The 20268-nt window shown below is 48.6% G+C and overlaps 1 protein-coding gene across 4 annotated transcripts; it reads left to right on the top strand.

Annotated features, from left to right (window-relative positions):
* Positions 1–2859: 2859 nt before the first annotated feature.
* Positions 2860–19275, top strand: ZNF821 (zinc finger protein 821). 4 transcript variants are annotated; one of them, XM_074286054.1, is made up of 7 exons: positions 3085–3364; positions 6043–6159; positions 12874–12999; positions 15543–15691; positions 16287–16391; positions 17369–17535; positions 18320–19275. In XM_074286054.1, exons 2-7 carry the CDS (start codon positions 6120–6122, stop codon positions 18972–18974), a joined length of 1242 nt encoding a protein of 413 aa, XP_074142155.1. In that variant the 5' UTR covers positions 3085–3364; positions 6043–6119; the 3' UTR covers positions 18975–19275. The 4 variants fall into 4 exon arrangements, with proteins under 4 accessions (XP_074142154.1, XP_074142155.1, XP_074142156.1 ...); XM_074286055.1 differs by lacking the exon at positions 12874–12999 and having other exon boundaries at positions 3090–3364; XM_074286056.1 differs by lacking the exon at positions 3085–3364 and having other exon boundaries at positions 6137–6159; positions 12874–13018.
* The last annotated feature ends 993 nt before the right edge of the window (positions 19276–20268 follow it).

The raw sequence follows: 20268 nt of genomic DNA, 5'->3' as shown, positions 1-20268 counted from the left end.
ATAGACCCAAAGAGAGGAGAGATCCAAAGAGACAGTCATAGGGAGAACCAAAGAAACAGTCAGAGACAGATAGACCCAAAGAGAGGAGAGATCCAAAGAGACAGTCATAGGGAGAACCAAAAAAAAACAGTCAGAGACAGAGAGATCCAAAGAGACAGTCATAGGGAGAACCAAAGAAACAATCAGAGACAGAGAGATCCAAAGAGACAGTCATAGGGAGAACCAAAGAAACAATCAGAGACAGAGAGATCCAAAGAGACAGTCATAGGGAGAACCAAAGAAACAGTCAGAGACAGACCAACCCAATGAGACAGTCACAAGAAGAACCAAAGAAACAGTCAGAGACAGAGAGATCCAAAGAGACAGTCATAGGGAGAACCAAAGAAACAATCAGAGACAGAGAGATCCAAAGAGACAGTCATAGGGAGAACCAAAGAAACAGTCAGAGACAGAGAGATCCAAAGAGAGGAGAGATCCAAAGAGACAGTCATAGGGAGAACCAAAGAAACAGTCAGAGACAGACAGACCCAATGAGACAGTCACAAGGAGAACCAAAAAAACAGTCAGAGACAGAGAGATCCAAAGAGACAGTCATAGGGAGAACCAAAGAAACAGTCAGAGACAGACAGACCCAATGAGACAGTCACAAGGAGAACCAAAAAAACAGTCAGAGACAGAGAGATCCAAAGAGACAGTCATAGGGAGAACCAAAGAAACAATCAGAGACAGAGAGATCCAAAGAGAGGAGAGATCCAAAGAGACAGTCATAGGGAGAACCAAAGAAACAGTCAGAGACAGACAGACCCAATGAGACAGTCACAAGGAGAACCAAAAAAACAGTCAGAGACAGAGAGATCCAAAGAGACAGTCATAGGGAGAGCCAAAGAAACAGTCAGAGACAGACCAACCCAATGAGACAGTCACAAGAAGAACCAAAGAAACAGTCAGATACAGAGAGATCCAAAGAGACAGTCATAGGGAGAACCAAAGAAACAGTCAGAGACAGACAGACCCAATGAGACAGTCACAAGGAGAACCAAAAAAACAGTCAGAGACAGAGAGATCCAAAGAGACAGTCATAGGGAGAACCAAAGAAACAATCAGAGACAGAGAGATCCAAAGAGACAGTCATAGGGAGAACCAAAAAAACAGTCAGAGACAGACCAACCCAATGAGACAGTCATAGGGAGAACCAAAGAAACAGTCAGAGACAGAGAGACAGTCATAGGGAGAACCAAAGAAACAGAGACGGAGAGATCCAAAGAGACAGTCATAGGGAGAACCAAAAAAACAGTAAGAGACAGACAGACCCAATGAGACAGTCATAGGGAGAACCAAAAAAACAGTCAGAGACAGACAGACCCAATGAGACAGTCATATGGAGAACCAAAGAAACAGTCAGAGACAGACAGACCCAATGAGACAGTCATAGGGAGAACCAAAGAAACAGTCAGAGACAGACAGACCCAATGAGACAGTCACAAGAAGAACCAAAGAAACAGTCAGATACAGAGAGATCCAAAGAGACAGACATAGGGAGAACCAAATAAACAGAGACAGACAGACCCAATGAGACAGTCACAAGGAGAACCAAAAAAACAGTCAGAGACAGAGAGATCCAAAGAGACAGTCATAGGGAGAACCAAAGAAACAATCAGAGACAGAGAGATCCAAAGAGACAGTCATAGGGAGAACCAAAGAAACAATCAGAGACAGAGAGATCCAAAGAGACAGTCATAGGGAGAACCAAAGAAACAGTCAGAGACAGAGAGATCCAAAGAGACAGTCACAAGGAGAACCAAAAACAGTCAGAGACAGAGAGATCCAAAGAGACAGTCATAGGGAGAACCAAAGAAACAGTCAGAGACAGAAAGACCCAATGAGACAGTCACAAGGAGAACCAAAAACAGTCAGAGACAGAGAGATCCAAAGAGACAGTCATAGGGAGAACCAAAGAAACAATCAGAGACAGAGAGATCCAAAGAGACAGTCATAGGGAGAACCAAAGAAACAATCAGAGACAGAGAGATCCAAAGAGACAGTCATAGGGAGAACCAAAGAAACAGTCAGAGACAGACAGACCCAATGAGACAGTCACAAGGAGAACCAAAAATAGTCAGAGACAGAGAGATCCAAAGAGACAGTCATAGGGAGAACCAAAGAAACAGTCAGAGACAGAGAGACAGTCATAGGGAGAACCAAAGAAACAGTCAGAGACAGACAGACCCAATGAGACAGTCACAAGGAGAACCAAAAATAGTCAGAGACAGAGAGATCCAAAGAGACAGACATAGGGAGAACCAAAGAAACAGTCAGAGACAGACAGACCCAATGAGACAGTCACAAGGAGAACCAAAAATAGTCAGAGACAGAGAGATCCAAATAGACAATCACAAAGAGAACCAAAGAAACAGAGACAGAGAGATCCAAAGAGACAGTCACAGGACGAATCAAAGAAACAGTCAGGGACAGACAGACCCAAATAGACAATCACAAAGAGAACCAAAGAAAGTCAGACACAGACCCGAAGAGAGACAAACTGGGTGATATAGTCCTAGACAGACCCAAGGAGCGATAGTCAAACAGACCCAGGAGGCAGTGACAGACAGACAGCCCGAGGGGAAGGAGGAGGAGAGGGGGCGCAGGCTCCGCCCCGCTCCCTAGAGGCCACTTCCTTGACTCTTCCGGCTAGGGGCGGGGCGCGCGGCGCCGGGGTGGTGGGGCAGAGGTCAAAGTCACTCGCAACTCCTCCCCTTCCCCCCTCCCTGGCGGGTGCTCGGGCAGGAAGGGGGGCCGGAAAGAGCCGGGCACTTTAGGATTTGGGGGGACTGGTTGTGGCGGGGGTCGGTGAGGGTCGGCAGGGAAAGCGAGAATATGAGGTCTTCGATTGAACTTGGTGGCAGAGGGGAAGGGAGGCCCAACCCCGTAAGGCGGGCCTGCCGGTTGGGGGAGGCTCCGGAGGGAGACCCCGCCCCCGCCCCGCCCGTGAGGAGGAGAAGGTGGAGCCGGCAGCGGCGAACGGGGATGAGGGAGGCGGGGGCGCGGCTCCGGCGGCTCCTGCTCGTGCACGCGCCCCCCAGCTGGCGGGTGCACGAGCGGCGCGGTCCCGCCGCTCGCGTCGCCATCTTTTCCCCCCTCCGTCTGTCTGTCTGCCGCTGGCTTTGTCCGTCTGCAACGCCGCCCGTAGGATCCCTGCGCACGGCCCGGCCAGAGCCCGCCCGGCCCCGGCCCCGGCCCCGGCCCGGAGAGGCCCCGGACCTGGCGTGGCCCGAGCCGCGAACCCGGGGTCCATTGTCCGGCGGTCCGTCTGTCTGGCCGGCCGGAGGCGGGGCCCAGCGTGGGGGTCTGGAGCTCCCGGTACCGGGTAAAGAGCCCCCCTCCCCCTCCCCCGGCCCGGGTTCCGAACGTTCCGGCGCGGGGTGGGAGAGAGAGCCGCTCCCGCCCCCTCCCGAGGCGGTCCGGACTTGGGTCTGTCTGTCCTTTTGTCTGTCTGCGTCTGGGGTGGGGGAGGGGAGCGCACCCTCAGGGCGGTCTGGAAGAGGGTGGGGAGGAAGAGGCGAGCCCCGAAGCCCCCCATCCCCCTGCCCTTGTTTGTTGGTCTGTCCGTCTGTCTGTCTGCTTCTGGGCCGGGGGGTTGGGGGCTTCACTTCCCAATCTCTTCCTCTTGAGGTTGGGGGCGGGGGTCTGTCTTCCTGGCCATGGCTCCGATCGCCGAGGGAGCCTGGTGTGGGGGTGCCGGCGCCTCTTCCTCCCCGCCCTCCCTCTCCCGTCTGCGCGTCCATCTGTCTTTGGCAGGCTGGGGTGGGGGTGACAAAGGGGTGGCCGTGGGAGCCGAGCCGCCCGGGCTGGGGGGGGGCAGGGAGGGGCATTCACCCTAGGGTCTGGGGCTCCCCGGAAAACTTTGTAATTCCGGATTGCCGAGAGTGCCCGGGGTGCTGGGGGGTCCCCGGGACGCCTGCCTGTGCTCCAGTTCGGAACAGCCGCTGCCGAGCCGGGCCGCGGTCACAGGCTCTTCCCTGGGATTCCGCAGATACAACCGGCCTCTTCGGGGGAGGCCCCGGCTCCGGGGGGCGGCCGAGGAGCGCAGGGGAGAGGCTGCGGGCTCGCTCCCAGCGGCTCGCCCGGGGGTTCCCGGGAGTGCTCTCCCGCCGCGGTAAGGGTCCCGGATCCCCCCAGTCCGAGTGTCTCCGCGGCCCCTCTTTGTTCAGCGGTCAGGCACGAAGTGGCCGCCTCCTCAGCGCGGCCCGGGCTGCCCCGAGCGGGCTGCAAGCGGAGGCTTTCTGCTTCCCCTGTGGGCAGAGCGCGGCGCCTTGTTACCGGGCGGAGTGCGGGAGGGTCTGCGAGTCATTTGCAGAGGCAAGGAAAGAAGGGGTGTTCCTCCTGCTGCCTGGAACCCCACAGGTTGTTGTGCCCAGAAGGTTCGGCCGCTAGGGGGATGAGGGGATGCTAGGCCGGGGCAGCCTGGACTGTGCTGAAGCGCTGCGCTCCCTGGGCTCGGCCGTAGCCTTCTCCATAGCCCCTGGCCCAGGAAGGAGAGCCAGAGAGGCACTCGAGCTTTCCTCCGAGAAACTTCTGTGCAAAGAAGGCCGTTCGTGCTATTTTTGATCGATTGTGCAACAGAAAGGGGGTGTCTTAGTTTATTAACCCCGAGGTCTGAATAAAAGCGGGGAACCTTCTAAATGCCTCCTTTGGGAAACTAGGTGAGATCACGTCGTGCTGGAGTATTTACAGGCTAATCACTGGGCTGGAGTAGGAGGAAAAAGTCTCAGTGAGTGCCGCAGAAAACCCTGCGTGGTGGAGCGTTATAACCTTTCCTGGGGGAGGCTGGGCTTTAGTTTCTAACGCGTGATTTTAAAAGATTCTCTGTGCCCGGTAAAAAGCTCTTCCCCTTGCCATTTCCCGGAGGCCTGTCTCAGCCGTTGGGGCTGCTTTCTGTCTCTTGGGGCAGGGTCTGAGTGAGAGTCTGGGATGACAAACGGCAAAGGCCTCTCTGTTTGGAAATATAATTAAGCCACTCTTGGTTTAAACCACTCCGCAGTTAACTTAGAATAAGATCTGTTGTATGTCAAAGGGATGGATGGCTTTGTAGCGGAGGAAGACTGGAAGTCTGAGAGGGGAATGGAGTACAGGCTGCTCTGCCTTTGGTAGGATTGGGGCTTTGGTCTGGCTTGTTCCTTTCCTCCTAAAGAGACTCTGAAGCCCCTTCATGCTGTGAGTTCTTTTTCCTTTTATAGCAGGAAAGGGGATAAGGGAACAGACATTCTGCAGCCTTCTCTGGAGAGGGAACTTCTTTCTTTGCGGGCACTGAGTCTCGCTGCTGAAGTCGTTAGCGTGTGCTGTGCCCCTGGCTCTGTGGGCACAGACCCATGTAAGGGCGCCTTACAAGCAGAGGGTCTTTCTTCCCTTTGGGGAATTAGCTTCCTGTGCATCTACTCATCCATCCTTACACTTGGATCGCTAGGCAACAACAGGGTTTTCCCGTACCCTTTTCATTTATAGATGTCCAGGATTTGGGGACTTTTCCTATCCCACAGAGCCTTTGTCACCTCCGGGTGAGATAACGACAGTGTGAGCTTGACAGCCGTCTGGAAGCTCCAGTTGTTGCGGTGCTTGACTTCCTGTGGGCATGTGAAATGTGAGCTCCCGTCCCTCCAGGCTTTTTGCTTACCTCACATGCCATTCAGGGACAGAATTTCTTTGGGCCCCAAATCATCCTGGCCCAGGGTCCCCACGTGTCTTTCTCTCGCTCTGTCTGGTGGCCGCGCTCAAGATCACTTCCCAGGATCCTGCTCATCCTCCAAATGGAGTTTGTGGAGGACTTTGGAGGAGGTCTCCTCTTCCACTGAATTCTCTGAGGACTTTGGCCTTAGGTTGGAGAATATGTTCATTTCTATTTTTCTGGGAGTAATTTCATTTCCTGATACATAGGCTCCTTTACAGCCTGGGTTTTTCATGTTATTTTCATGGGGCTATTTTTAAGAATCTTTTACTCTTTGTGTGATCCCAGAGGGAAGAATGCCTAACAGTTACCCCTCTCTCTAGGTCAGCATCTTACAAGAAGGCAGGAACGTTTCCAGTGGTGAAGCTGGACAAGGCCAGAGCTACGGGGCCAGGGAAACATGTCCCGTCGGAAACAGACCAATCCAAATAAAGTTCACTGTGAGTATGAGGAAAATGAAGGGATCTGGAGTAGATGAGTTCTAAGGAGCCTGCTCTAGACCAAAGGGTGAAAGCTAGCTGTCAGTAGTTAATATCAGGTTTAATTTGCGGAGGAGGGTAGAGCAGAGTTTGATTGTAACAGAATGCTGATGGCAGGGATGCAAGAAATTTTATCAAAAGCAGATATTTTCTGTCAGTTAATTGTTAAAGGGAATGGTCCAGCTCGTAAGAAGTGCAGGCCTTTGGAGAACTGAGAGAGTGCTGGGGACAGGAGGATTGAGATAGGTGGGATGGGAATTGCCTATGAGAGGTAAAGGTGATTAGATAAATGGACTGAGGGAAGACATGTCAGATCAAAACCTAGAGTGACCATGGATGTGGGTTACCTAAGGTTCAGTGATTAGACACTTAGGTGGGTTTGGCTTTGATCTTGGAGAGCCCTGAATGCCCCAAATTGAGAGCTAATTCTGCAGGCAATAAATAGCTATTGAAAGTCTTTGAGCAGAAGAGTGACCTGTGCAGAGAGTACTATATCCAAATTGAAAGGAATTAGGGCTTTTCCTCTGATTACATTGGCATAGGGAGCTTTTGATGAGGGAATTCTTTCCCTGATGCAGGTTAACACATGCACAACCTTTGATCTTAGAGAGATTAGTGGGGCATTGAGAGAAAGGGGGGAAGGGGGAAGAGAAGCATTTATAGAGCACTTACTATGTGCTAGGCACTGTGCTAAGTGATTTTTTTTTTTTTTTAAACAAATATGATCTCATTTGATCTTCACTGCACTCCTGGAAGTAGGTGCTATGATTATCCCCATTTTCTTTTGAGAAAACTGAGGAACTCTAGGCTCAGCATTATACCCACTGTGCCACTGGCTGCCTCTGATTAAGTGCTCAGGGGTGTGCAGCTGGTATATGGCTGGCCTGACAACCCAACCCCTACTTTTCCCCAACTTCTGGGCCAGCTTTCTTCTCCATCCTGCCACACTGTCTCCTAGTAAATAAAACACAGTGAAGAAGGGAGATTTACAGTAGTCCTGGCCAGAAATAGGCAGCCTACCATTGCTCCTTAACGGTTTGCTGGGTGCAGCATAATTTGGTGTCGAGGTCTTGCTGGAGATCAAGGAACAGATTTTTAAAAGGAAATTTCCTGTGGGAGAAACCCAGGGCTATACGTACATAGTAAGTGCTCCATAAAAACTGTATTGAATTAAGGGGAAGGTATCTCTACTGACTGGAGGCTCTCACACAGAAAATGGTGAAAGAGTATCAGTCTGAGAGTTGGGGTAACAAGCAGATCCTTGAAGTAAGGTCTGGTGGTTGGAGAAGAAGCTTTGCATGGAAATACAGCCGAAGGAATGAGATGGGGGCATTCTCAGGAGGAGATGGTGATCGAGTCTGAGATGAGATAGCTTTTGGTGAAAGGATTGAGGTTACAGAGCAATTGTGCAATAATTGTGAGAGAGAGAAATTGTTAGCATGGGTGGAGGAGTTGGAAATTCTCTTGTGTGGGGTTTTTCTTGGGTATAGGTGGGTGTGGTTGGCTGAATTAAATGAAGATGAAAGAGAAGAGGCAGATTGGTGATGGGGGAGGGGGGCAAAGCAACAGTGAAAGAATGAACTGTGGTGAAGAAGCCGGAGAACTGAATACCTTTGGCTGGTATGATCTGGCACAGAGGCCATGGGGGCAGCCACCAGGCAAGGGAGGGGAGCTGCTAAAGAATGCTCCGGGCAGGGCAGGGTCAGGCTGGGGCACAGTGCCCTCTTGGGGTAAACTAGCAAGATTCAGTATAGGCCCATCAGAGGAGAAGAGCCTTTACCTCTAGGCCTCACTGTGTAGAAAGACTGGTCAGGCTGAATGAAAGGGAGTCAGTAAATACTGTGTGGGAGGCCTTTCCCCTGGAAACTTCACTCCATTCCAGTCCCTTCTTGCATTAGCCAGATCCTGAGAGCCTTGATAGTGGAGGCCAGAGACAGAGGCCCAGAGAATCAGTGGGGGAGAAGCACAGCACACATCCGCAGCTGCCTTGGTGCACCTAGTCAAGCTGAGTGACCTTTATGTGAGAGGGGAGTAACTGGAGCTGGTATGGTGATGGAGCTCAGAGCAGGCTCTTTTGCAGAGACCTTCCCCTCTTGGGCTGGGAATTCCAAATAGGAACTGCTCCTGGAGAACAGGCAAACAGAGCAGGTCTGAAAGTCTGAACCCCTCTCAGAGAGTGGATTTACCAGGATTGACTGAAAGGCAAAAAGATACTGGAGGTCTGTTCCCTACGGCTGTTTCTTTCTCATTAGTGGAATAGAGCTGGCCCTGACCATTAGAAGACAGCCTTTTCACTGGCCCTGGGGGAATAATGCTGGTGGCCTGTAGGTCGTTTGGATGCTTCTGCTTGGCTTGGCTGAAAGGAAGGTCCTGTGTCAATCCTGTGTCTACCTCATCCTCTGATAAAGGACCAGAATGGACTCAAGATCCAGGAGGCATGAGGAGGTTGCAGAAGCTTTGCTCCCAGGCAGGGCTCATGAGCAGAGAAGAGAGGTGATAATCGGGTTCACTGGATCTGCATTCCAGGAAAACAGAGCATTTGCCATGGCCCAGAGCCCTAGAACAGCAGCGCCCCGCTCCTGCGGCCAGGTTGCGATTGTTGGCTGCAGCTCCACAGATCCTGCTTGGAGGATCTTGGAGTGTGCTGGGCTTGGTGACCATCTGCCTCTCTTCACCTCTTCCTTCCTCCTCCTCCTCAAAACAAATTCTCTAGAGGGATTCCTGGGCTAGATCTAGCTCATTTTTAAAAGAAGTGAACATAGAACTTTTGGAATGAAAACTCAGAGGAAGTCTCAGTGACATTTCAATGATCTAGCAGATGTTAAAGGTCTGAGATATTTGTTGGATCTCCTGTTAGTCCCTGACAGCTGCATCTAAAAAGACAGCCACAAATACATCAACTTCCATGTGCCTTTCAATTAGTGTACTCATATAAAGCAAGCTGCTTAAAAAACAGAACTTTCATCTTAAGAGGTCTTCAATTTCCTATTGCAATCTTAACCAATCAACATTTATTAAGCATCTACTATATTGTTAGTACTATGTACTAAATAGAAATTTTTAGAGGTCCATTTTCTCTTCTTAAAGAAGTAAGCCCCTTGAGTGTGTAACCTGTTTTTATCTAGGGCCCATCTCTGTTGGGTGTTCATTGCTGCTTGGTTGATTCTGCCCTGCTTCTTAGTATGGAGCAGGGGCAGCTACCAGCATTGGTGTGGGCAGGCCACCTCAGTTACTCAGTGCCAAGCACTGAGCTGTACTGTGGGGAAACCAGAAGAGGCAAGAGACAGTCCCTACTCTGAGGGAGCTTATAAAAGGGCCAGAGCCTTTATTCTTGAAGCACCAATCACGTAATCTCTCTTTCATCTGAAGAGCATACCTGGGTTTAGCATCCTTGTGAGAGAGGGGACTGTTCTAGTCTACATTTACAAGAGGAAATAGTAAGGCAGACTATCAGTGGGAGGGGGCCCCTATGGTGGCAGCACTTCATGACTCCCTGCTTTTCTCAGGATGTGCTTTTGTATCTTACAAAATCCTAAAATGGCATTTCTTTTGTTACAGAGACTAGTTTTGCCATATCAGGGTCACAGAAAAAAGAAATCAAATCCTACAATCTTTGACTTCATGTCATACCTTCCAATCCATGCCTTTCAATTGTCCTTTCTCCTAACTTGGTCTCCTTGATCTTCCTTGCATTGAGCATCAGCCAGGCTGCCAGAGCTTTTGCCAGACCAAGACCACAATATTTCTATTTCATTGGCAAAGATGGGCAGAATTATGCTAGCTTGTTGTGGTACTCAAATGCCTTTTTCTCAACTATTAGTGGCCAAGCAGTCGTGTTTGATTAAGCTGTTCTTGTACTATGTAAAGGAGAAAGAATCTGTCCTACTTGCTTCAAAATGAGGAAATAGTCATAAACAATTCTGTAATTCACTTAATTTTTAAAATTTATTACTATAATCTGTTCACATTTCAACTATAGCTGGGTATAAACACCAAGTCCAGTATTTTCATATAGAAGTATAGCTCCTAGTGTTTGGATTACTATTGCTTTCTTTAAAGTTATTCATAGGTCTTACCTTCCTACTATAAATCTTTTTTACTGTACTTTGTCTGGAAGAATAGATTTTTTAAAAATTTGCTCACTTATTTTAAATGGTGGGATTTCTTCCTCTAGGTCAGGAAGACTAGAAGCCAAAAAATGATAAGCTTTTCCTGACAAATTGATTCAAAAGGGTGGCAGACTTCATTTGTTTAAGCATTAGTATGCTAAAGGCAGTCAATAATGTCCTGGAGGAAGAGAAATTGTGCAAAACAGACTCTTGTCCACTTGGAGAATGCCCTTGGCTGTCCATCTTGTCTGTTGAAGATAGCCATGGGTGGGAACCTTTGAGCCCCCTTGGTGGTGATTAGCTGAACTGTAAAGTTATGTCTCTCATTGGGAAACTCTTAGCTGCTATTGAAGAATATAACCATAAAATGTTTCTATTTTCTTTGGATGTCATGAACTTCACCGTCAACAGTAGTCACCCTGGTGTTGTATTCTAACCATACAATCACAAGCTCCTTATTACCTCCCTTTAGGACCAGTTGTTTTTGGTCAGAATGCAACAAAGGCTGTTGTTTTTCACTGAAGTCTCTGTTGCTCATCCTTTGGCCTCCAGGGTCATACTGGTCTGTTCCCCCTTATCCTTAAGCACGTGCTCATGCCCTATGGGATGTGGAGGCAGAGCGGCCTGCAAGCCATGGAAAGAGCATTTCTATGGGTCATCGGCTCGGTGTTTTCCTCTTGGTTTTCCCACTTCCTAGCTTGGGGACCTTGATCCAGTCCCTTTTTCTTGGGCCTCAGCTCCCTCAGTGCCAAAGCAGGACACTGGACCCAGTGATCTCTGGGCCCTGGCAGCCAGGCTCAAGTCAGGTCCTCAGTCTCCTGTCGAGGACAGCAGTTCTTGCTCATTTTGTCAGGAGCTCATGTGACAGTCCAGGAAAGCCTAAGGTCTCAATCAGTAGAGATTTTTAGAGGTTCTTTTTCTCTCTTCTTAAAGAAGTAAGCTCCTTGAATGTGTAGCCTGTCTGATTTTTGTCTAGGGCCCGTCCCTGATGGGTGTTCATTGCTGCTTGATTGATTCTGCCCTGCTGTGAACCCCCCTTAGTATGAAGCAGGGGCAGTGACCAGCATTGGTATGGGCAGGCTGCCTCTGCCCAGAAGAGGTTCTCTCCCATCTGCTTTCAGAATTACTCATCTGACCACCTGCCTGCCTAATAACTAACATTTATGTGGCACTTACTGTGTGCTAGGCACTGGGCTAAGCACTTTACTCTCATTACCTCATTTGATCATCACTCTTGTGGGAATCAGGTGGTTTTGTTATCCCCTTGTTACAGATAAGAAAGCTGAGTCTGTCTGAGGCCAGGTCTGAATTAGAGTCTTCCCAACTCCACACCCACTGCCCTCACTTGTAGTGATGCCCCTCAGGCCTTTCCCTCATGGAAGGCTGGACCAGGAGAAGATAAGCAGGCTTCCACTTGCCATCCTTCTCCATCCGAGGAATGTGGTGTGGAACCCAAGCTCTCCTTTTCTTCTCTTGCCTCTGACAAGAAAGGCTCCATCAGTGGTGAGGTGTGTCCCGGGTGCTTCTCAGCTGCTCCTCTCACTGGCTAGGGAATCCATGATCCAGGTTCCATGCTCCCCTCCCTGCTGTGCCATATGGGGTGAGGAGCAGGGCATCCAGAAGTTAACTCCTGGAGTCCTAAGCAGAGCCTCAGGCTATTTAACCAGAAGTGGGCCGGCAAGCATTTATTCAGTGCTTGGCATGTGCCAGAGATGGAGCTGACAGCTAAGGAAACAGAAGGTTGAGCCCAGATTTTGACAAATTTTCAAGAGAAAGAAGAGAGCCCAGGATATATCTAGTGCCCAGTCAGCCCCATCAGAGCATGTGTCTCAACAAAAGTAATGTTTCAGTATAAATAGGTTCAGGGAGTGTCTGTTCTCCTTTTAGTTCATTATTGAATCAGAAGTTACTGAACTTGGAGTGTCTGTTCTCCTTTTAGTCCATTATTGAATCAGAAGTTACTGAACTTTTGGGGTCTTACTCATTGGCTATTAAAAAGAAACTCCAGAGGAAAACACCTTGGGAGGTGGAAGATCCTTATCTAGATTTGTTACTTGAAAGGATTAGAGAAGCTTCCGAAAGTGTGTGCTCAGCCAGCAGGTTATACTAGCTTGCTTTTTGCCTTTACACTTTGATACCAGAAAGTGTGTGAATTGGGAATCACTCTCCCTAGCCTGAAGATTCTAATTCTGCCTGATGACTTCCCATCCCCTTGCCTTAATTTCCCCAGTCATAAACAGAAGGTTTGCAAATGAAATTGAAAGCAATTGCTCTTTAGCATTTGATTCCCTTTGAAGTAACTCAAGGCTAGTAGGATGTAAAGGAAAGGAGTATGTAGGTTTTTCTAGAAATGTTGGCCATGGATAGCTCAGAAAACATTAAATATTGCTTAGGAAGATTAGATGCTCCCAGAAGTCTAGTGGAGGCAATAACCCAACTTGGAGATGAAGGATCCTTGCAGCCTGTCTCCTTACATTTGAATGGTCAGATTTGACCTTCCTGTAAGCCTCCCTGGAGATGTGCTGCTCCAGCTCGTAGCTTGACTGTTTTTCCTTGTGACCACCAGGGGAACAGGTATTTGCTGGGCTGGAGGAGCAAGCCCGACAGGCGATGATGAAAACTGATTTTCCTGGAGATCTTGGCAATCAGCATCCAGCTATCCAACAACTGAGAGATCAGGCCTCCAGTAGCAGTGAGTTCTGCACCTTCTGGTAATGACTCAGGGCAATGGGGAGAGGAATATCAGAGTGTGTGCTGTGGGGAGTATGCATGGGGGTGAGGCTGAAAGGAGATGGGAAGTTAGACTCACAAAAGGTGTTGTGGTTGAGAAGTGGGTCTGTGCTTCCCTTCTGTTAGGACAGGGTGGAAATCTTGTTTTCCTCTCTATCCAGGGCTGGACACACTAATTTTTAGTGTATATATTTGTGTACATAGGAACAACTGCTGCCCAAACAAGCATGGAAACAGGGGAAAGTGGTTCCTTGTCTCTGGGGCATCTCTTTATATTTTGTAATTAATAAGACAGAAGGAGTCTCTGAGAGGTTTTGTGTTGCATTGGCTGGAGAGCCAGTGTGGAACCGGGAAAAACTTGGGCTCACACTGTGTCTCTGACAAAGTCCTAGCTTTGTGGACCTGATGAGTCACTGAAACTGCCAGGACTTGAGACAATTCTTGAAAAGTAGTCATTGGTATAGTTTCTCCCATTGAAGTCACAGCTCTGGTTTTAAAAGGATGGTGGGTGGGGTGGTGATCCTCTAAAAATATGGGAATGTAGGATGCATTTCAATGTCTAGTATGATATAGGAGTGATCCTTAGATCAAATTTGACATCTCCTTTCAGGAAAGAAGTTCCTGTTAAGAGTTTTTACTTAACATTATAATGTGGAGAGAGGAAGTTGAAAGGATTAACTATGAAAATATCTAACAATGCCCTCAAATACTGACAGAAAATACTGAGAGGAAAAGACCTGATCTCGGGCATGACAAAATCTAGAAAAATCTAACCATTTTGTTATGAAAAATATAGCTCTGTTCTCAAGAGAGTGAGTGTGGCAGCTGGGGGAATAAGAAAGGGGGAGTTAAAAAAGGCAGTTCCATCTAAGAAAAAAATGTAATTTTCCTTTTGATAGGCTTTTTTTAAATAAAAAGATGAATACAATCAGTTGTATTAAACATTTCATCTAAATTTAGAAGTAACCTGCCACCTTTCCTCTTTTCCCCTGCACCAAAAAAGAGTTGGTTATAAAATACACACTTATTGAATAAGTATCAGTCCTTCATTATCAAAGCACTGAAGCTTTTGAATAGATAAAGATATGGACATAACTCAAAGTACTTCAATTTATCGTGTGTGTGTGTGTGTGTGTGTGTGTGTGTGTGTGTGTGTGTGTGTGTGTGAATGTCTATTGTATGTATAAAGTTCCAACCTAGCCCATCGAGCCAATGAGAGGAACTAACATAAATATGTAGCTTTAGACAGATAATCTGGATTCACTTCATAAATCCTGAAGAGATCCACAGACTAGTGCATGGAAGTTAGAGGGACCCACTTTTCAGCTCAATGTTATAAATAATATACATTTTTCTATTAGTTGTCTAAAAATGGAATGGGCTACTTCATAAAGGAGCACCTTCAGTTCTGCAAGCCTTCATCCAGCACCTGCGTAGTTGGTGCAAAGTACTTTTTCCTAGATGCTGGGACAAGCTAAGCAGAAAGCCGGATGGCCATTTTTCTCTCAGGGATCCGACTTGCTCTCAGACCTTCATAATGGGTGATTTTTCCTAAGATATCAGTTGGTAGTGTTTGGATCTCGAGGTACAAGGGATGTAGGTAGGAAGTAAGTGTCGTGCCAGTGGAAGTCATTCCCATTACCTATGCTTGGAGCCAACTAGTGTCTGTCCTCTCCTTCTGGCCTCATGGTCAGGCCTGGGAATTGGCCAATAGATGGGCTTAGGAAGACCTGGGGTCTCATGGATTTGTTTTGACTGCTCAGCTTTCTTGGAATGGAGGCCAGGGACCTTGTAGCTGCTTTGGTCTAGTCTTTGGTCTGATCTAAACCATCTTCTATAAGTAACTAAAAGCAAATCAGCTTTAGTTATCAAGAATTACACTTTGTCCTTTCCAATGACCTCCTAAGGCTTATGCTCCTCCTGGGTGGCAGCCCTGCAAGCAATGAGCAGCATCTTCCCTAAAAAAACCTTAGTAGCATTGGCCAAGACAGCTCTTTCTCCAAAGGAGTCACCTTCATCAAGCAAGGGAAAGAGCCTGCCAGCTTCTAGGGGGCTGCCATGAGGAGGGAGGAATGGTGGGGACCTCGAGCAGGGAGAAGTAATAAATGTGCCAAATGCCTAGCAAGCTGAGGGGAGCATCTGTAAGGGATGTTGGAGGTGAATGTATGTAGCCCTGGAGACGATGCTTGGGCTTATGTGGGGAGGCTTGACTTGAAAGTGTGAAATAAACGCATGGGGACCCATGGGGGAAGACGCTTTCCGTGGCAGGGCTCTGACACAAATTGGGCTCTGTGACCATTTTCCAACAACACCAGTTCGCTGTCCATTTGTACAGTGTCCAGAACCCAAATTCTTTCTGTAGGGTATTTCCCATAACTTGTATGGTTCTCGGCATTCATAGCTGTGTCTACTTTGCCTGCAGACTCAGCTGTGAGTTTGTGTGTCGGGAAGCTCAGGACTGAGGCTCGACAGAGTCAGACTAAGTGACCGGTTTGTGTCTTCCAGGCGACAGTGAGGGGGACGAAGAGGAGACCACGCAAGACGAAGTCTCTTCCCACACATCCGAGGAGGATGGCGGGATGGTGAAAGTGAAAAAGGAGTTAGAGAACGCAGAGCAGAGTGTTGGAGGGAATGAGGTGATAGGGGAGCATGAGGCAAGTGACCAGTGCCCACAGCATGGGCCCATCTCTGTCATCTCTCTCTCTCTCTCTTTCTCTCTCTCTCTCTCTCTCTCCCTCTCTCTCCCTGTCAGCCTCCTCCTGCTTCCTGCCCTCCACTTCTCCCTTTTTCCCCTCCAGAACACTTTTTTCCTAATCTCTATTCATGTATACAAAAGAAAAGACAAGCATTTGTTACCTAGGGAGCTCTCTTTTCCAGTTACGTCCCTTTCTTTTCCCCTTCCCCCTTGAAATATGCAAAGAAGGGAGTTATGTGGCTACTCTCCCCCTCAAACATATCTTGGTAGGAAATGGAGACTGAATAGTGCTTATGAAACCATCCTCATTTCTCCTGCTGAGAGCTGGAAGGAGGATGGAAATGAAGATGAACTTAAATATCTCCTCCTAAATTGTTTCTACATAGAGCAGAGGAGGAGATGGAGTCAGTTTTTGTTCTTATAATTTGTGCCCTGTGAAGGGGGTGAGAAAAGAGGAAGAAGTTAGTAATAGACACTCTGGGTTCAGGAACAGCTGAATGCAATATCCATTTACTTGTCTTTTATATTGTTAATTAACTTTTACTTGTTTATAGGTCACGGAACATTTGAATTCGGATCCCATGCTTGGTCTTTGTCAGTGTCCCCTTTGTCAGTTGGACTGTGGTAGCCGAGAACAACTCATTGCTCATGTCTACCAGGTATAGCGTCTGAGAGAAGCATACATTCTTTTGGACTCAAGTTCTTTCCAGCCCTAGATGTGTCATCTTAACCTCTGACCTTGATTTTAAGTTAATTGCCTTCCTTGGGATTCAGTTCCTTCTTCAGAAAAATGATTTCTGTTCCCTGTTCATTGCACAATACTCTGGAGAGAATAGATAGTATATATTGGATAACATTATTATTAGAGTCCCCAGGTAGAGACCCTGGGGAAACTTTCATGATTTCTACTGAAAGTATTAATGAATGTTTCAGACATGAAATAAAAGCCAATATTTGTTAATGAAGAATAAAGCTTGACTTTAAAAGAATAAAGTAAACTAAATGTCTCTAATAGACCAGGATCAGAGGATCAGGGTGGGACTTGCATATTCTGATCAACAGTACCTATATGGTTTCTGACAAGATAACCCTCCTAAGTTGGTAGCCTAGACTCAATTGTAAAGGTGTGTGCCTTGTGATATATCTTGAGAATATATTAGCTCCAGTGCTTTTTTCAGAAGTACATAAATTTAAGTTCATATTCCTGCTAACACACACTCTCTTCTTATTTGCATATCTCTCTCCTGTTGTTTCCTACTTAGATCTTTATTTCTTCATCATTTTTAAATTGCACTTGAAAGTCCTCCAACTATGTGTCCAGAAAGAGATCCTGAAAAGTATTCTGGTTCAGACACTGTAGTTACATGAGTCATGCACATAAATTTACTCATCCAGCCTCTCCATTTCTCAGGAGAGTCAGAACCTAGACCAGCAAGATAGTAGGTCAGAAGCTCCAAACTTGAACTCCTACAAGCCTTAGCTCCTACAGGCGTCATGCAGAGAGAAGCTTTGAGTCTTCTGTTCCCACTAAGGCAGATGAACTTTGCCCAGTGGGTGGTGTTCGTGGTGAGGGTGGTGGCTTGAAAATGACGTGTGAGAGAAAGTCACTGGTTTGAAACCAGGTTGTCTTTTCCAGCACACTGCAGCAGTGGTGAGTGCCAAGAGTTACGTGTGCCCCGTGTGTGGCCGAGCCCTCAGCTCCCCAGGATCGCTGGGCCGCCACCTCCTCATCCACTCCGAGGACCAGCGGTCTAACTGTGCAGTGTGTGGAGCTCGTTTCACCAGCCACGCCACCTTCAACAGGTCAGCTTTATGTTGCTTCTCCATGTGGGGCCATGCTGTAGGAAGGGCTGCTCTTTGCCAGAAGGGAGCCAGGCAGTGTAGACAGATCACACTCACCCAGGTACTTTTGGAAACAGAATTGGTCCTAGCATATAACTATTTTACTCCTTTTGGTTTAAGGAGAAATGTTCCCAATTTCCCTCTCCCATTTCCCACTAGGAAAGGAGGGAAAAGTCTGAAGTAAGGTCCTAAGTCAGTCATGCCTTGGGAAGAGGCGGCCTTTGCCAGGATGGCCAGTGTTTAGGCCTCGGTCGCCATTGCTTCAGGAATGCTTACCCCCATGCTGTATGGTTGCCTCAGCTTGGCTCCGGTGGATTCTGTGTTCCAGACTGACATTTTCCAAAGGTTCTTGTTCTTCATCCCAATTGATGCCAAAGGAGAGAGGCTGACAGTGCAAGAGGAAAGTGCCTTGTCTCCCTTCATGGGCGTTGTTCCTGGGCCATGCTTCAGGCTTCCTTTCTAAGAGTTTAGTCCATAGGAGAGACTTTCTATTTAGAAAGAGTGGCAGAAAAGTAGAGGGACTGAGTCACTAGGTGTGTACAAAAGCCAGTCGCCCTGGTGGGCCTGGCCTTAAGCACTTGCCTCTTCCCCTGCATTTGACCTGGGGAGTGGGGGGACAGCTGGGGGCTGCATTTCCAAGGAATTGCAGCGAGACCAACCCCTGTGTCAGCCCAGAGGACCAGACTTTTTTATAGTCTGAGCCAGGCAGAGAGGTCACTGACTGTCCCATGCTTTTTCTTTTCAGTGAAAAGCTTCCGGAAGTACTGAATATGGAGTCTGTACCCCCCAACCACAGCGAAGGCCCCTCCAGTGCAGAGGGGAAGGACATTGCCTTCAGTCCCCCTGTGTACCCTGCTGGCATCCTGCTGGTGTGCAACAACTGTGCGGCCTACCGCAAGCTGCTAGAAGCCCAGGCGCCTGGGGTCCGCAAATGGGCACTGCGGCGGCAGAACGAGCCTTTGGAGGTTCGGCTGCAGAGGCTGGAACGGGAGCGCACGGCCAAGAAGAGCCGGAGGGACAACGAGACCCCTGAAGAACGGGAAGTGAGGCGCATGCGGGACCGGGAGGCCAAGCGCCTGCAGCGCCTGCAGGAAACTGACGAGCAGCGGGCACGCCGCCTGCAGCGGGACCGAGAGGCCATGAGGCTTAAACGCGCCAACGAGACTCCGGAGAAACGGCAGGCCCGGCTTATCCGGGAGCGCGAAGCCAAGCGGCTAAAGCGGCGGCTGGAAAAAATGGACATGATGTTGCGAGCTCAGTTCGGTCAGGACCCCTCTGCCGTGGCCGCCTTGGCAGCCGAGATGAGCTTCTTTCAGCTGCCGGTGGGCAGTGTGGAGCTGGAGAGTCAGCTTCTGGGCAAGGTAGCCTTTGAGGAGCAGAACAGCAGCTCTCTCCACTGACCTGACCAGATCCACCCTGGCCAACATGGACCAGTCCTCTGCCTGCCCACAAGCCTCTGTCCCCACTGCTGGGGAGGCTCCTGGGTTTGGCCCTGGCTTAGCTCATGCTGACACACATGCACCGAAGCTTCCCTTGCATGCTGGAGGAAAATGGGGACAAAGAGGGCTGGCTCAGGTGGCCCCGGAGGGAGCAGGCACTCCAGACTAGATTCCCAAGCCATGGTTGCAGGACATGATTTGTGCTCTGCAAGCTAGGTAAAGCCCCCACTTGATGAGGGCAAATAAATTAATTTTATCTTTATTAAGTCCCTTCATGCTTTTATGTCAGCTTAATTCCAGGCTGATAAGGTGAGCATGCTGGTCGGAGTCACAGAGGCAGAGGCTGCTTTCCTTGGCTCTTCTCCCAAGGAGAAGTTGTGGGTCAAGACCTAGCACTTGGGGTACTGAAAATAAAATAGGAAAATCAATCCGACTTGACTATAAAAGAAAAGGGACTGCTGACTAAGGGGGGAGGCTCACTCCATTGATCATATTAAAAGCTGATAAGACTGTCCCCGTGATAGGGCCAGTGAACCCAAACCAGTGCCGCCTTCTCCCCAGTCAGAATACAGAGAACCTTTTCTTGAGCTAATGGAAAATGTGGGTCAGTTCTGCCGCTAGTCCAGAGGAGGTGGTGCTGCAAGGGCCAGATGCCAAGTGCTGCTCCCAGGCTGGGTTCACTCAGTCTCTTAATGCATTCTCCCAAGCAGCCCTCCTGTTTTGGAATACGCTTCCCCAGCTGCAATCATAGATTCCCCATTAGTGAGGAACTAAGGCTCTGCTCTGTTCCCTCAATAACTTAGAGCTGGAGGTAGAAAATTTCTCAGGAAAAGAGAGAATTCATTACTAATGGAGCAGCCACACCCCCCTGGTCAGTGCAGAGCTGCCAGGCCAAGGTGCCAAAGTTCACACAGTAGTGTGGAACAACCCCGGACCATTCCTGGCCAGTGCCAGATGGAAGCTGTAGTTAAAATAAAAGGAAGTAGCCTAGTTCAGTTGTAATCAGAAAATGGACTCATTCAGGAAGCGAGACTACTTCTCAGTCGTAAGGAAAAGGGTTCTTCGATTTCTTTCTCCACCATTGTTCTGCCCAGGGCTTTCAGACAGGCACCGCCCCATCCCCAGCACTCCCACCTAGTCCTGTTGTGCTCTTTTTGGCTTAGAGATGAAAAGAACCAGATATTTTATGCTTTTCAGTTGTTTTTCTCTGCACTTTGAATTATTCTCATTTTCTAGACAGGGCTTTGCAGAATGA

The sequence above is a fragment of the Sminthopsis crassicaudata genome, chromosome 2 (assembly GCF_048593235.1).
Source record: "Sminthopsis crassicaudata isolate SCR6 chromosome 2, ASM4859323v1, whole genome shotgun sequence".
NCBI classification, from domain to species: Eukaryota; Metazoa; Chordata; class Mammalia; order Dasyuromorphia; family Dasyuridae; genus Sminthopsis; species Sminthopsis crassicaudata.
Note: the sequence above shows the minus strand (reverse complement) of the source record. Positions and strands in the feature narration are given on the sequence as shown.